The sequence below is a fragment of the Eublepharis macularius genome, chromosome 1 (assembly GCF_028583425.1).
Source record: "Eublepharis macularius isolate TG4126 chromosome 1, MPM_Emac_v1.0, whole genome shotgun sequence".
Lineage (NCBI taxonomy): Eukaryota > Metazoa > Chordata > Lepidosauria > Squamata > Eublepharidae > Eublepharis > Eublepharis macularius.
Window position 1 is genome coordinate 226,967,042 of NC_072790.1, and position 17,301 is coordinate 226,984,342.

The window sequence follows — 17,301 nt, forward strand, 5'->3', positions numbered from 1 at the left end:
TGAGGCCTGGCTGGCAACAGAACTAGGATGCCAACTGGCCAGGATCCCACACCCCTGGCCACTTGCCCAAGAAAGAGAATGTACAGCCAGGAAAGAGAAAGTGAATAGTGTTTTCCTTATTTCTCCACTCCCTAGAAGAAGCGAGTTTCAAAACAAACGCGGGGGTGTCGGTGGGGAGAGTAAAAACGAACACTAACGTTGGTTCTCTGTCCTTTGTACATGTTCAATGGTCCTACTGCATTATCATGGCTTATTGTTTAAAGCTGCTGCTTCTCAGAGGAGAAAAGCACTCTGTACAAGCAGAGAGCCACTTCGTCCTTAAAAAAAAGTTGTTTAGGGAAAAGATACTCTGTGCATGGTCAGAAATACTCTGCTCCAAAAATGCCAGACCACGTATGTATCTAAGCAAAAGGTGGCCAAGCTGAGCGCGGAGAGATGATTGAACCCACGTTCTCTGCTCCAGCCCTCCGATGCTGACTCGCGAGGAGAGGGGGGAGCCACTGTCAGCTGTCGCCTCCCTCCACGCTCCTTTCCTCCCCCGCTCCGCCTTCTCTGAGGTTCACACCCACAGGCTGCCGTTCCGCCTGCACCACTAGCGGACTGCGATCCCCCCTCCCGCGGTTGGATTCTGCAACTTTCTTGCACCAACTTCCTCCTCTGCGAGCGCAGCCTAGGCGGGCGGCGGCTGCTTCGCTAGTCCCGTCCCAGATCTGGGGAGACGGCGATGGGGGCCAAACGGGGAAGAGGCGGCCGGCTGTGAAGAAGGCGAGCCAGCCAGCGAGCGGACCGCGGCAGCCGGCGGGGACGGGAGGAGGGTGGATCATGAGCTCTGTCTGGAAGCGGCTCCAGCGCGTCGGGAAGCGAGCGGCCAAGTTCCAGTTCGTGGCCTGTTACCAGGAGCTTGTCGTGGAATGCACCAAGAAATGGTGAGCTCACCAGAGACTGGTGAATGGGAAGGGGGAGACGGGGCGGGGCCTGCAGCTCTTGTGAATACACAAGGGAAATGGGGGCGGGGCGAAGCAACCAGACAGCAGGAAGTGGAGCGGGCACGAGAACTGGTGAAACGGACGTATGCACCACAGAGGGCGATTCGGTACAATAAAAAAGGTTATGTGATAAAAATAGCGTTTCTACAGCGGTTAATGTTGTTCGCATACATCATCGCTTAAATCTGTACACCCATCCTGTAAAGTAGACCACTGTAAGTAATATTAATACCCCAGATTGTAGGTAGAAGGAATTATGAAAGAACGGTCAGACTAGTGGTACATTGTCTAGTTCTGCAACTTTCACATAGAGGGAAGGAAAAGAAACAGGGCATAGGGGCCAAGATCTTCCCTTGATGTTGCCTTTCCATTGGTGGTATCCAGAGCTTTCCTGCTCCTAAACTTGCAAAGTCTCTTATTAGAGATTTAATGACTGAGAGTTCAGTGTTGGTGAGTGTAAGGTGAGGTACATTGGAATAAAAAACCCTCTTCCCTACATGTCACTGGATTCTGGCCTGGCTAAGGTCAAGAGCGGGGAAAAGTACAGAAGCGGGCAACCAAGATGATCAAGGGATTGGAGCCCCTTTCCTTTGAGGGAAGGTCAGAGTCTGGGACTTTTAAGTTTAGAAAAGGGACAGCTAAGGGGGACATGATACAGGTTTATAAAATTATGTGCAGGTTGGAGAAAGTGGATAGATGGATGTTTTTTCTTCTCTCCCAAAATGTTAGAGTTCAGGGACACCCAATGGCGTTCAGGACAGGCTAAAGGAGATACTTCTTTTTTCAAAACGTAATTAAATTATGGAATTTGCCACCAGATAAGGTAGTGATGGCCACAAACATAGATGGCTCTTAAAACGAGTCAGACAGATTCATGGAGGAGATGTCTGTCACTGGCTACTAGTCATAGTGAATAAGGGGACCCTCCATATTCAGAGACAGTTAACCTCTAGTGCTGGCAGGCAACATAAATAGAGGGCTTTGGCCTGTATGCCCAGTTTGTATGCCCTTTAGGGCAACCAACCAGACACTGTGAAATTGGATGCTCGCGTGATCCAGGATGGCACTTACTTACGTTCTTATGGAAGAGGGATTTGGACCTTTGTGGGCTTTGTGGATGATGGTACAGGCCCTTGGCCATCTTGCTACATCAATACAGTGAGCAGCAAGGTCAGGCATTGTCATGCATTTACAGAATAGTGGGTTGGGGGTGGGATTTGCACACTAGGAAGTGGGGGAGGGGACATGTGCATTGAGAATGAATTAAGTAGATGTGCTGGAAATGATAAACTAAGGAAAGGGAGATCTTGAAGCCGAGGGGATCCTTCAAATGTGCTGGTCCAAAGCGGCCAAATTCTTCATGTTACAAATGCAAAACTACAAATGAGAGATTATGATGTTTTGAGGAAAGGAGAAGGTCAAAGTTGGGGAGGTTAAAAATGCAGCTCCTTACACCTTTGGCCAATATCAGGGGTAGGAACCAAAGTGAACTTTCAGCTGGTAACGCCTCCTTCATCATCTGCCTTGCCGGTATGGATTGGATAGCTCATATCGATGATGGGCGATGGTGAGCTCTTCTGTAAGGATAAAGGGCCACACTTGCTTCATTTTGGGGAGGAGGGCATTGGTTCTAGCAGCTGAGCGCCCAGCCAAGGAGCAAACCAGGAAGCAAAACCCACCAACAAAATATATTTGTAACCATCCATGCTACAGACAAAGATGCTTTATACCATATCAGATGTTTGGTCCTGCTGCTCTGGTATTATCGATGTGCTGAGCTGACTGACAGCAGCCCTCCTGCCCCCGGACTCAAGAGAGGCCTTCCCCTGTATCTGAGGTCTCTTAACTGAAGGTGCTAGGAACTGAACCTGGGACTTTCTGAAGGCAAAGCAGGTGCTCTGTCAGTGAGCCATGATCCCTCTTGGTTGCTTTAGCCCTCAGGGGAAAAAATGAAAATATGTGGCTCAAAAAGCAAATCGAGTTGGGAGTGGGGCTGTGGTTCAGTGGTAGAGGATGGCATACAAGAGGCCCCAGGTTCAGTCGCCAGCATCTCCAGTAAATGGACTTGGTAGTAGTTGGTGTGAAAGACTTCTACTTCAGACCCTGGGGAACCACTGCCAGTAGACAGAGCTGACGCTGAGGGACCAATGGTCTGATTCAGTATAAGGCAGCTTCATGATTCTGTTGTTATTCATTGGCAACTGGCTCTTCATAGGATAAGAACGACTTTCTGGGCTAGCTCATTGGTCTGCTTTCTTCCATAGTAGCTGTAGAAGCATTGCTGGGGAGTGGTATAAAACTCTGATAAACTGGCTTAGCAGTCGGCTACTTTCTCTTTTCAGTCATAGCTCCTTTCTAGTCCTTTGGCATGCCGCAGTGAGTGATCAGTTTTGGCATCCTGCCTGGGAAAGGACAGTGGGTCTGGCAGTCCTGCCCCACAGTGTGATATGGGTCCATACAACAGATAGCAGAGGTGAGGTCTGCCCAGCACTCAGAACTAAAAAAATGACCTTCTGGAACTCATTGATATTTTATTTCTTTTATTCCCCACTGTTATTCCCAATGGGGTCCTAGTATGGCTTACATTGTTCTCCTTCCTTCTGTTTTATCCTCACAACAACCTTTTGAGGTAGGTTAGTCTGAGCGTGTGTAACTGGCCCAGGTTCACCTGGTAAGCTTCCATGGCAGAGTGGTGATTTGAACCTGGGTCTCCCAGATCCTAGTCTGACACCCTTAAACGCTGCAGAACACTGGCTCAAACATACTGGAAAGCTTTCCTCTGCCAATCTGAGGTCTCTGCACATGCTCCCAGGCATTTGCTTCTTCTCATGGTTCCAGGATTTTTCCTAGGTATTGGAAGTTCTGAGCCTGAAGTTTGTATCCACAATAAAGGGACAAAAGAGAATAGGAGGACTAGAACGGCACTTCTGGCATTCTTCAACATTGGAGTGGATGAACATTGGTTGCTTTGTTTATGCGATTGAAAAGTGACGTGGAGAAGTGCAAAAACCGAGCCTTTTCCAGAAGGCAAATTTCTGTCTCTTAAATTCAGTTCTGTCAGTAGTAGGTTTATTTTGCAGTTTTAAGTGAAATGCACACTGCACATGCACAGAGGCTCTTCTTTGAGCTGAACCCTGGCATTGGAAAATAGGATCTAGAGCTGAGTATTGACAGACAGACAATCTGAGCCTTTCTGCTGAACAACTGTGGGATAAAGAGAAGTCCCCCCCCCCCCGGGAGGATTAGATTCACCTTTGCTTTCCCTTTAGTGCTTAAGTACTTAATCTGTAGTTCTAAGCAAATGCTCCTGTTTTTCTGAGGTCCCTGTTAGGGTAATTCCAGATGGGTAGCAGCAAAATAAGACAAATGATCAGTGGTGCTTTAAAGACTAACTCAAATAAATTTGGTTAGTCTTGAAGGTGCTACTGGACTCCTACTTTATTTTCCTTGTTAGTTTATATTCAGAAGGGGAAAGGGAAGCATCGGGAGGCTACAGAAGTGAGCAGGGGAATTGGAGTGGGGCAGAGCCTGTCTAGTGGCACGTGCATGCCAAGTGCTTTCTTGGGGTGCCAGTGAAATTGCATGTACTATAAAAGGTACCCCCCCCCCAAACTTTTCAGTGTCTTGGAATGTGGATGGTCATGTATCTGTCTTTTGGATTGTGTCATTTGGTTATGTTGATGGGGGAGGCAAAATGTCTTCAGGAGATGTGTCCCCTCCCCCAGCCAGGGCAAGAAGCGACTGCTAGGCTTTAGAAGATGCAGATGGAATAGTTTCATGGAGGATGCGATGAGATCCTCCCTCCCCATTCTGACATGACAAAGACCTTATAAGGGCCTCGGGAAATGATAAATATTTAGTCATTGCAGAAGCTAAAAATGGAAAAGGGAGGGTGAACGCTGAAGGGGGAGTGCATTAGAATACCAGACGGGCTGAACAATTGAAGGGGAGCACTGTGGCTTATCAGATGGAGGACCCAACTGAATTAGAGCAGAACCAGGCCCCTCTACCTTGGGGATTTGGGGGTTCTCTGGCTACTGGGCTCTCCGTTTTTCTGCAGCTCAAGTCTTTTTCTGTGCTTCAGGCCTCAACCCCACCCTTGTTCTCATGACTTGGCGAGATTTGGCCCTTTCTTGGCAGTGCAAAGTGGGGGGATGGGGGGACAACCAGAAAGTGTTCAGTTCTTTTTTTAAAAAAAGTTGTTGGAGTTTAAGCCCAGCTGGGAAGTTTTTTGTCTTTAATTCCTCCCATGAGAGAGACCTATTTATAGTTGGTGGTGAAAGACAGGCACTCAGTGCATGTTCAGAGGCACCTATTTTTATTGCTCCAAGGCTGAGCAGTTGTATTAAAATAAGTTTTATGGATAAATCAAACTCCTGCAAGTAACAGTGCTTTAATCACAGAGGCTTAATTTTGGCAGGAATCAGCGAAGGATGGAAAATTTCAGGCTTGGATTCACAAAGCATCCATCTCAAGCCCAGTTCATTGTTCCTAATGTGAGAGATTCTGGGGTGATTCTGGATTTTAAGATCTCTTGAAACTTGTGCTATTTGGTCTGGAAGCTCTTTGTTTTAATATTTTTTTGGGGGGAAAGGAGTTATGGGGGGTTACAGGAAAGTGCTCTGGATGCGTTCAGAGAGACTTTACAATGAGCAGGGCTTTTTTTCAGCAGGAACGTGGGGGAACGGAGTTCTGGAATCTCTTGAAAATGGTCACATGGCTGGTGGCCCCGCCCCCTGATCTCCAGACAAAGGGGAGTTTAGATTGCCCTCCGCGGAGGGCAAATCTAAACTCCCCTCTCTCTGGAGATCAGGGGGCGGGGCCACCAGCCATGAGACCATTTTCTCCGAGGGCAACCCACTGAGTTCCACCATCTCTTTTCCCAGAAAAAAAGCCCTGACAATGAGCGTCCTTGCGCCAAGTCCTTGGGTTAAAATGGGTTCTGTGGATCTTACTCTTCCCCCAGCAAAATGACTAGAAGAGCAGACATTTCTGCTATGGTTTAAGTTGGATTTTGTCTGTAATACCAACATTGTTATGAGTGGTTAGAGCAGTCATCCCCACGATGGAGCCCATGAGTGCCATGGCTTTCAGTGAATTTCCTGGCACCTATGCATTTCTTTCACAAAGCAGAGTCAACTTTCCTGTACTTCATTGATGTAGGGGATGCTTCAGAAGAGCCCTGGAGGCACCACCTTTGTGTCTTCTGGGAGCATCTTTTTGGAAACAGGTTCCTCCATCGTAGGCTTGGAACCTCCTGACATTTTGTAGAACCTTCCAATGTTCTGTGATTGGCCCTTGTAGCAGCTGTTTTGTTACGGTGTCCACTCTCAAAATTTCAAAAGTGCCTGCAGGTTGAACAAGGTCAGGGACCCTAAGTTAGGGTGTCACAGTAGGATTAGGAGATCCAGCTTCAAATATCACCTCTGCCACAAACTTGCTGTGAGTTCTTGGGACACTCACTCACTCTCAGCCTAATTAACCTTATAATGTTGTTTTGATGATTAAATGGAAGCAGGTAGAAATGTCTAAGCTCATCTTTAGAGGAAGAGCGAGATAAAAATGTAAAAGATAGAAGACTGATAATCATATTCATATTTAATTTCCTGTCTAGGTGTATCTCTTGCATGGGGATCCTGAGTTATTTGTATGTGCTTTTCCAGGCCTGTTGAAAATATTGGAGAGATTTTCTACCGCTTAGTTACATAACCAGAACTTGTTTCAGCCTCTGAGCATGTACAGGAGATATGGCTGGCAAGGTAGACTTACAGTGCAATCCAAAACAGAGTTACTCTATACTAAGCTCATTAACTTCAATGGGCTTTGAATAATGTAACTTTGTTTAGGAATGTTGCACTGTTAAGCACCCCCCCACACACACGAGTAACCTTTGTTACGGCTTGTGGCAGGCATTGGTCCACTGTCTCAGTTCTATGGTGAAAGTGATACCAACACTGCTAGGCCTTGCTGTGAGGAGAAGAGAAAAGCGCCTGGTGGCTGTATTGAATTTCTTTGCTCAGCCCAAATTTAACCCAGCGCATGCAGTGGATTTATGACCCCCCCCCCCCCCCGGGACTAAAATTAGCCTTTGGCCACTGGCCTGGGAGGATAAAAGATGCCATTAGATGAAGCTGTTCATCAGAGCTATGTTCTCATGCATAGTCCTTATGGTGTGATCCCATTTGCTGTGGTCATGGTTGTTAAAGCTCCCAGAGAATATCTTGGGTGTGTTAGGGAGAGATTTGGAGGTGAGCACCATCTAACACAACCAAAAGCCACACTATCAGGTACTACGCTTGCCATGAAGTGCTTATTAGCATGTTGGGAGAGGTTGTCGTCGATGGTCTCTGGCCACGTGATCAGCAGCCAACAATATTTCCCTCCATTTTCCCAAGATTCCTAACGCAAGCAAACGACAGCAGCCTTCACCATTTGGTGGGAGGCTGCAGGTGACCGACCCCTCAGAGCCAGGGTAGGTATTTTGGAGTGTGAGAAGGAACAGAAATGCAGCAGGCCCATTGATGAATATGGAACCCAAACAGTGCCACCGGGAAGTTCTCCTGCACATATCTCATTGAAATGAATGGGGGTTTGTTGTGGTCTTGTGCTGCCCCATTCATTTCAGTGAGGTCTGTTCAAGAAAACCTCCTGAGGAATTGAGCAGGGTAGGCCCGAGCTGTCCCCCTTAATGGTTCCAAAATCGCCTCAAATTGCCTCAGAGCAGAACTTCCATTGTAGCAGACTATGACTAAGATGGATTCTTGCTGCCTTGCTGCATTCACCCATGTTATTCAATATTATCATTATTTATTTCATTTATAGTCTGACTGAGGCTCAAAGTGGAATTACACAGTTAAAAACAAAGCAATAGGTAATATTATACATACAACCAAATCCCCATTCTGCTGGGTGACCGTGAGCCAGTCACATTCTCTTAGCTTCACCTACCTCACAGAGTTGTTTTGAGGAGACAATCCGAAAAGGAAAATTCTCATTTTAGAATTTAAAACGCACTAACATGTGAAAACAGGGCAGGATTGGATATAAATGAGAGGTACAACCACACCCCCATAGTCTTAAACTGTTCTTTCTTGTGAAAGGGGAGTCAGGACATATGGGATATGTTCAGAACATGGGAGAGTAGGGATATTGGATTAGAGCGGGTTGGGGATGGGGCTGTAATCCTGGTATCTGTGGGTTTTATCCTGATTTCCACATGGGGAAAGGAATTTTATTCACCCTGGTGCAGACAGCCAGGGTGCCTGGCTCCTATCTCATGGATCTCTGATAATTAGAGAAGGTGGAAAGAAACATGATCGGGCCTGAAGGACAGTAGAGGCTGTTCTTCCATGTGCTTGTGTTGCTGGCTGGGTGTGGCTCACCCTGCTTAGAGGAGGTGGAGGATTGGAGACACACCCGAGGAGCCTGGGAAGGGGAAGATAAATGTATTCACCAAAATAACTCCTGTGCGGAGCAGGAGTTCAAGTTACCACATGGTTGGGATGTCTGTTTATAAAGCTCTTTCAGAATGGAAATCAGGACTTATTCCCTCACAATCTCTGCCACCCCACATACCAGCATAGGCTACAGCACCGGTGGTTAAGGCCCTGCTGCCCAAAGAGAAGTCCATTCTGGGCTCAAAATGAGCTGAGTGCATGAAAACGACAGCCACATTTTTCTTGCTTCATTAAAAGTGCTTGGCTGCTGGACATGTGGAATTGAATCCAGGTCCTTAGCAGGTGCCAGTTGGCCTAACGCTCACTTCTGCTCTTCTACGGAAACCTTTGAGACCATTTCCTCCGCAGAGCTGGCTTGAGGAGAAAGGGGAAACTCTGACACCCTCCACCATAGCCAGCTGAGTGCTGCTGAGGGCTAGGGAAAAGAGAAGAGATTAGGTAATTGACACTCTGCCCTAATTTCTGACCTGTTTAAGTATCCAAACCCCAATATATATGGTGGGATAGTGTTGTTCTCCTTTCTCCTAAAAGCTGTGGGGTTTAGTTCCTTTCTTTATAACACACTGACATAAACCCCCTGTTCTCCTTTTGCACAGTTCTTTAAGCAAGCTGGGGTTACTTGGTGGTGAGGAAAAAGTAGTTTGTATGTGCTCAGAAGTACTCCTTTCTTAATTACTTTGCATATCTGTTTTTTTAATCCTACTCTTCCACCAAGGAGCACAGTGTGGTATGCAAGGTTTCCCCCTTCTCCATTTTATTTGGAAGTAGATCAGACTGACAGAGATCCAGAGGAGTTAGCCATGTTAGTCTGTAGTAGCAAAATATTAAAGAGTCCAGTAGCTCCTTTAAGACTAACCAACTTTATTGTAGCATAAGCTTTCGAGAGCCACAGCTCTCGAAAGCACAGACTGACGAGACAGCTTAATGAGTCAAAGTTCAACCCGTGAACCTCATGGCAGACTGGGGACTTGAATCCAAGACCTTCCACATTCAGATTTAACATTCCTAACTGCTATACCATGCTAGCTGTCAAGCTTAACCATAGGGAGACAAGGGCCATTTCCACACTACTCACCTTCATCCAGAACGGGATGCAACATTGCAAAAAAACCACGGAAAATAGCATCTTCTTGCGCGAGTATGTGCAGCGTCGCGCAAAACTTGCGTGAGAAGACGCTATCTTCCATGGATTTTTCGTGATGTTGCACCTCGTTCCGGATGAAGGTGAGTAGTGTGGAAACGGCCATAGTGTGGACAAGTGACCGATTCAGTCTTCTTCACCCCATTGCTAGAGCATGTCAGTTCTACCCAAGAACCACAGAGTAGCCCCCTTGTTACTGGGTTCAGATGGCTTATCCCCAGTCCAGTATGCACATTTCTTTTTAATGTACAAATTTGGCAATCGGCGAAGGGTAGTTTGTGCTTTTTGAGTGTGATGTGCATTCCTATTTGTGTTTTCTGTTCTGCGGCATAGTTGGAAACACATAATGCAGCCGGACTGAAGCTAAGAAGGGGTTGGCCTGATCAGTGCTTAGGCAGGAGAACTGGGGTGTCCCTCCTTTCCCATGTATGTCACCTAGGGTATCACGATGGCAAGGCATAAATATTTATTGATTTCTCACAGACAGGGACACAAAACAGCTTATATTATTCTCTTCCCCTGCATTTTATCTTCATAAGATCCCTGTGAGGTAGATTAGGCTGAGAGTATGTGCGACTGGCCCAAGGTCACCCAGTGAGTTTCCATGGCAGAGGAGACTTATAAATAACTTTTAATCCTGTGATTCAGAAGCAGGATTGACCTTATTGTTAGGAAATAAATGTTAGTGAGTTATAAAATAGTGCATGTTGTGGAAAAGTGGATAGCGATACTTTTTTCTACCATCTCCTGTAATATTAGAACTTTAAGGACACCCAGTGAAGTAGATTGGCATAGTTTAAAGAATGAGAAAATATTTCTTTGTATGAAATTTACTGCCACAAGATGTGATAGCATCTGGTTTAGATGTGTTTATGGAGGAAGAAGAGTCCATGTATTGGATTTTGTTAATCCTAGCCTTCCTCTAAGGATCTTGGGGAGACAGATATGATACCCCTCCCTTTTATCTTCATGACAATCCTGTGAGGTGGATATGCCAAGAAAGAGTGACAGGCTAAAGGTAACCCAGTGAAGGTAATGGCAGAATCTGTATTTGAACCCAGGTCTTCCCAGCCCTAATCTAGCTCATTAACTTTTACATTAACTTTTCCAGTCATAATGGCCTTTCCCAAGTCCAGCATGAAGTTTTTTTTTTTTTAATTTACAGGTTTGGTAATTGCAGCTTCCACATTTAGGGACAATATACCTCATATACCTCATATTACCAGATGTGGTGTGTGTGTGGGTGCATGTGCATGTGTGCACACACAGAATGTGGGAGGCAATTGCTTTTGGGCCTTGTTGATTTGTGAGTTTCCCAGTGGCATCTGGATGGCCATTCTGGGAAGCAGAATGCTGCAAATGGGTGGGTGGTTGCTCACCTGTGGCAAGTGAGAATTGCAGGAACATATTTGTAAATGGGAATCTTTTAGGTCTTCAAAGTGCCTCAAGTGGGCAGATGGGCAAGTAGGTAACTTTCAGTGATATCCTAAGCAGAGTTATCCCAGTCTACACCCATTGATTTCAGTGGGTATAGACTGAAGTAACTCTGCTTAGGATTTCACTGTTTGTAGGCTAATAAATTTGCATCTTTTTGTGTTCTGTTTCTGAATTGTTCCCTTTCCAACCCTAGGCAGCCAGACAAGCTGGTTGTGGTCTGGACCCGAAGAAACCGGCGGATCTGCTCCAAGGTGTGTACCCATCTCACACAGGTTGGGAATTATCCAGAGGGGCTAATCTTGGGGGGAGGGGGGAGTTGCAGGATTCTAGCCTGTGCCAAAGCTACACCTCTGAAGGGCCTGGTTTATGTTTTAGCTGTTCCCTTCATCTTTTTCCAGGCCCACAGCTGGCAACCGGGGATCAAGAACCCCTATCGTGGCACAGTGGTCTGGATGGTGCCTGAAAATGTGGACATCATGGTGACACTCTATCGGGTATGATAGCCACATGCTAGAATCTAGCCCAGCCTGGACAGTCTTGTGGGTTCTGACACATGGAAGGTGTTAAGATGAGGTCCTTTCAGGATCTGTCAGCAGGTCCTTAGTTAGAATGTGGACAGGGAGCTTGCTTTCAGAAATCCATGTTTACGCTTGTGTCTTTCCCTATATTCACAGATAAATGTACTTGAGCTATCAGCTGTGCCACGCGTGACCCCAGCTTTGTTCCTGCACTAAATTGTTTTCTCGAATAAGGCTAATTGGAGTGTTGTATCCCAAACTTGTGGGTGTTTTGTAGTTCGTGCCTTGTACATTCCATCTGTTCTTTTTCTCTTCCAGGACCCCCATGTGGAGGAATATGAAGACAAGGACTGGACCTTTGTGATTGAAAACGTATGTTGAAATAGGGCAGATTACAGGGGTAGGATTTGGTATAAGCACACCCAAACACAGGGCCTAGGAGCTGGGTTTTTCTCCTTGCCTCTGGAAGCAAAGCATGGTCTTAATCATTTACTATGCTTTATCCTACTACCAAGTCCATTATGGCCTCCGACAAGCCATGCAGCAAAGTTCAGCAAGTAAAATGCAATAAAGTTTTAAGCATAAGCAAACAACACAAAATGTCACTCTTTGAACTGCCACACACAATGGCCAATCAAAGGAAATTATAGGAGCCTTCTTGATAACAGAAGTCTTATCTAGTCCCGAGAGCAGGCTACCCAGGCCTCTCTAGGGAGGCCAAAACTGATTTTCCCATGGGAGCACCTTTGACTCTTCTGACAGAAAATTGCCCACAGCAAGCCCTCTATGGCAGATCTCAAGGCATATGGGAAGATCATCAGATATCCGGAATGCTTAGGGCTTTCAAGATCAAAGCCAGTACTTTGAATTCAGCCAGAAGCCCACAGGTAACCAGGGTTGAGAGTAGGTAGCATGTGGTCCGACTCCTTATAGCTAGCGCCTGTCAAGAGACATTGGTCACCCTGGCCAATGTATTTATATTTAGTGATTTTGAAAAACAATTGTTTTTCTATGGAGGAGAGAAGGACAATGTAATTTGCTGTGGGTCTCCATTGTGGAGAAAGGTGGGATATAAATGAAGTAAATATTAATTTGTTTTGAAGCATGGGAAGTTGGACTCCTGGGTTTGGTGAGAATTTTATTACAATCTGCTGAACAGGGATTCCAGACTCCTATCCTTTGTGCTGAGATTTTATAGTTTTGAAAATCCAATACAGATTTATGCTGCTCCTGCCCCCAGTGACACATCCCAAAATGATGTTTCAGCAGAGATGAACAGGGTTGCTATTTCAATAGCAGGATCCATTGAGGTTGGAGAGTATGGATTGTGAGTCTTGCATCTTTTAGGGCACTGCAGGAAAAAGAAGCCCAAGAGTGGTAAATTGTGGGAGGAGGGAAAGAAAGGCTGAGTTTGTGCGTGGCGGTCAGTTCCCCCTGCTGAAACTGTGACCATTGCCTCTGCACCAGGAGTCCAAGGGGCAGCGCAAGGTCCTGGCTTCGGTGGACGTAAATCTCAAACGCTTTGCCAGCCCAACTCCTACCCAAGTCGACCTAAATCTGAAGCTGAAGCCACGGTCAGTGAAGGTGGTGGCAGCTACACTCCAGCTCACGATCTGTTGTGTGTTCCTGTACGAGGGGAAAGCCACGTGAGTACTACCTCAGGGGAAGACAGGCTGATCTCCCATGGGCCTTTCTTAACCAGAGACTGGATTGGGCTCTACCAATCCCTTCTCACCATATCATAGGATCTCCAGAAAATGAAAGGGTGTAAGAGAGCAGGGAAGTCACTTCAGGCTAAAAATTCTGCCATGGGCAGCGGGAGGGTGTCTTTCACACATGCATAATTTGTGCTGAAACCTCTTCCCATCTCTTCTCATCCTACTGCAGGGATGAGGACATGCAAAGTCTAGCCAGCCTCATGAGTGTCAAACCCTCTGATATCGGCAACCTGGATGACTTCGTTGAGAGCGAGGAGGAATCAGAGGAAGCCCCAAAGCAGAGCCAACAGGGAGACGGTGCAAACCAGGGGGTGCCTCCTAAAGGTGGGGGCAAAATATTAGCTTGCAGTGGAGCTGAGGTTCTACAGTGTGTTTTACTTGGCTCTTGTCAAGTTTAGTTTGAAAGGAAAAGAATATTGCTCAGGATAGAAATGGAGCCCACCCAAACAGTGCCAGTCCTAAATGGCTTGGAGCCAGGTTATGTAAAGCATCGCCTGTCTCTACCTAAACCTGTTTGGATGCTTAGGCCATTATTGTTGGCCCTGTTCAAGGTGCCCATATGGACCTTTCTCCACATGAAAACCCAGGTGGTGTCTTCCCTCATCTCCTTCTGTAGGCTTGACTTGGGCTCTGCCAGTCTTTCCTCCTTGTATATAATAGGATTTTCATTTCTTTGGGAAAAGATAATTGCATGTGCAGTGGGCTGTAAATTTTCCAGCTGTTGCTAGTACCATAGATATTGTTAGAAACTTGCCTTGACTCAAGCTTTGGTGAGAGGTGGGTTAAAATAGTCTAAATCATAAACAAAAGTTTTTTGCTAACAATTTCAGTTGAAATGCTTGATTTCATTTTGATGCTTGCATTTATTGTGCTTTTGTTTCCTCTTTTTGTCAGCTGACTCAGAGTCCTGTTGTCAGGCAGAAAGTGGCATCAAAGAATTCTTATCTAAATATGTAATAAATATGAGAGATGATATTTCAGAGTGGGAGATGCACCACGGAAAAACAGGATGTCTTTCCTCTTTTTCTAGCCCCCAAAGTTGCTGGTTGCTCTGCCATTGTCCTGGGCCAGAGTTCCTCTTGTTTTCTACAGATGTTCCTAAATCTCTACCTCTTCCCTGTGGTGCCTGTACGAATTCAGGATTGTGTGCACGCTTTGCTTTTCTTATTTTTATAATGGTGTAAATTCAAGAAGCTGTGCAATGTGCGAAAATTAAACATTTGCATCATTTGTTATTCTATTACTGGTCATGGGAGGAATGTCCAGGAATTGTGCCAGACACTGAAGACCTGCCCTGCCCAGCCCAGAAAATCTCCCTCACCTTCTTGCTTTTGAAGTTTCATCAAGCTTTTGCAGCCATGAGGCCTAGAAACACAATTTTTAATTATTTATTTAAAGCAGACTTTCTTGAAAGTCTGACCCCTCTGTTGTGTACCAAGTGCTGTATTGGTACTATGCTAACATAACATTTCAATGCATTCCAATCAGACCCTGTGTGAAACCCTTCCTTTACAACCCCACCTCAGGTATCTGTGGGTGATGGGTGTCTAGACTTTCTTTGTTGTGCATCAGGAAGTTTTGCATCTTCTTCAACTGCTGGAAGCATCAATACTTATGCATGCACTTTTTCAAATGTCTCTTTATTTTTTTCTCCTCTTAGGATCAGTAGTTTTCCCCACACCGGCCTGTGCTGTTGCATGCCTGATCTTCTGCCCATAGTCATTCTCCTCCTTTCTCTCTCTCTCTCTCTCTCTCCGTCTCTTTCTGTCTGTTTTCATGTGTTCAGGATTCCTCCAAAACGTGTTGACGGACTATTTCTCAGGTAGGCTTTCCCAGACCCCTTTCCTGGTTGCATATGGGTGCAAAATCAAGGTACACTCAAAATCCTTTAACCGCACAGTCCTTTTCACAATCAGGGTGTCAAAAGGGCAGAATTGCACTCCTCTAAGTTCCTATTTGGGTCCAATCATAACTCTCATTTGGGTTAATGCGTCTGACTGCTTCTCCTGGGGTATTGCTTACTCTGGATCTTTCCTTCATTTATTTATCTTCACCAATGTACAATGATGGACAACTTAAGCAAATAAGGACAGGTCTCTGCCCTGAGCTACTTACAGTGTAATTTTAGAGATGAGTAGGATGCAAGGAAGAGGCCAGGGAAACAAGAGACAACTGATCAAAAGCTGTTCTGAGAACTGTGTTGGCGTTGCAGTTGTGGATAAAGGGTTAAACTTACACATGACACTGGAATTCCACAAATGGAACTCCTGACATGTTTGCTTATAAAAAACAAGTACAGTGGGGCTCTAAATGGATTGGGGCTATGGCGCTGGGAAAGGGTGGGTCAACTCTTTCATTCACTCACTTCCACATTGCTTCTCTGATTGGAAATGGTCCCCTCAGGCTGTATTTTTAGACCCAGCAGGGAAAAAGAGAGTTCTTTGTATTGTACAACTAAGTTTTCTCTACCAGAACTTAAAGCAACCTGAAAGAGTCAGTTTCAGTTTGGGAAGAATTAACCTTTTTCCCCAGAGTGGTACCTTCTCCCTCTTGGAAGGGAGCATGAATAACATGTCTGGAGTTCCAGTCATGGAAATACCAGAGACTGAACCTGGGATTTGTTGAACAGCACATGTCATTTGGCCACTTAAAGGAATTAAACCGAAGGCTTCACAGGTTAGGTTGTTTTGATTTGAAGGGAGAGAGAGGGATATCAGAATAATGAAAATATGTGGGAGGTGTTCCAGACCAAAGAGCAGCAAGGGAAAATGGACAAAGTCATTAGAGATCTTTAGCAACCAGGGCAGGCAGCAAATGTTCACCCTCTCTTTGTTTTTCTTTTCCCCTTGGACTTGATTTCTCCCTTCCCCATTACACAGACACTTCCCGAGATTTAAACACGTTAGCAGAAGAAGATGAGGATGCCTCGGCCCAGGGCACAAGCAAAGTGGTGTCAGCAACTTCTGTTTCTTCCCAAGCCTTCAGGAAAGAAGGTACCTGCTATGGTAGCATCTTCAGTTATGCAGGGGAGCCAGCTGGGCAGAGGGGTGGCCTGGTGGAATTAGAGCAAGGGGAGGTGGGGGAGACAGGACTCCTAGATGTGACCCTCGGGCCTAGCAATGATGAAAAGTTGTACTAGAAAGTAATAGTTGGCAGAGGAAAGAATTAAAATGCTGACATATGAAGCTGCCTTAATGTGAAGACAAGCCGTTTGTCCATCTAGTCCCAAAACAGTTCACTGTGATTGGCAGCAACTCTTTGGGGACTTAAGAAGTTAAAAAGTCTTTCCCAACACCTGTAAACCAATAGCCTTTAAGTAGAGCTGCTGGGCTTGAACCTGGGACCCTCTGCTTGGAAAGCAGGAGTTCTGCTATGGAACTACAGGCCCAGCCTGGAAACTGGAGTAATGTACAGCACAACAGGAAACCAGTGGATGGGCAAGGGACATTTATTTTTATTTATTTATTTATTCGATTTTTATTCTGCCCTCCCCACACCAGCAGGCTCAGGGCGGATTACAACCATATACAATTAAAACACATTAAATAACATGAATTTTCCAGTGTTCTATGGAACTGACTAAAATGGATGGTGGGCAGACAGGCTAGCAAGGATTCAAAGTTCCAGTCAAAAGTGAGGATTGTTATCTTTAGAGTCCTTCATGGCCCAAGTCTAACATATCTGAAAGACTATTTCTTCCCCATATGCCAACTATGGTCTTCTGGTTGTTACTTTCTAGTTAAGGTGTTCCACATAAAGTCTCTTCCTTTTCTATAGCAGCTCCCACCTTGTGGAAAAGGCTACCTGGGGTGGTGAGAGGTTCTTTAGAGGTTTTTAGGAAAGCCATTTTATTCCTATTGGGTTTAAGCTGCAGGCATTTTCTTGTGGGAGGGAAGAGGGTAAATGGGGTTTTACTGTATTTTTGTATGTTTTTAATTTTTGGAACCGTGAGCTGCCCTGGGACACAAGGCAAAGACAGGGTAGAAATACTTCAACTACTGAAAGAAAAGATGGATGGCGTTCAGACATGGCTTGTGTAGTGTA

General features: G+C 45.6%; 1 protein-coding gene across 6 annotated transcripts in view; it reads left to right on the forward strand.

The window, feature by feature from the left end:
- The first annotated feature begins 601 nt into the window (after window positions 1-601).
- Window positions 602-17,301, forward strand: part of EHBP1L1 (EH domain binding protein 1 like 1) — a 47,584-nt gene continuing 30,884 nt past the window's right edge. For 5 of the 6 annotated variants that reach the window (XM_054990419.1, XM_054990424.1, XM_054990435.1 and 2 more), the window contains exons 1-8: window positions 602-926; window positions 11,215-11,272; window positions 11,420-11,515; window positions 11,858-11,911; window positions 13,007-13,185; window positions 13,427-13,581; window positions 15,044-15,079; window positions 16,137-16,250. In XM_054990419.1, the coding sequence (XP_054846394.1) occupies window positions 823-926; window positions 11,215-11,272; window positions 11,420-11,515; window positions 11,858-11,911; window positions 13,007-13,185; window positions 13,427-13,581; window positions 15,044-15,079; window positions 16,137-16,250 (796 nt within the window). In that variant the 5' untranslated portion in view covers window positions 602-822. The remainder of the gene's footprint in view (window positions 927-11,214; window positions 11,273-11,419; window positions 11,516-11,857; window positions 11,912-13,006; window positions 13,186-13,426; window positions 13,582-15,043; window positions 15,080-16,136; window positions 16,251-17,301) is intronic. The other variant, XM_054990431.1, reaches the window with a different exon arrangement.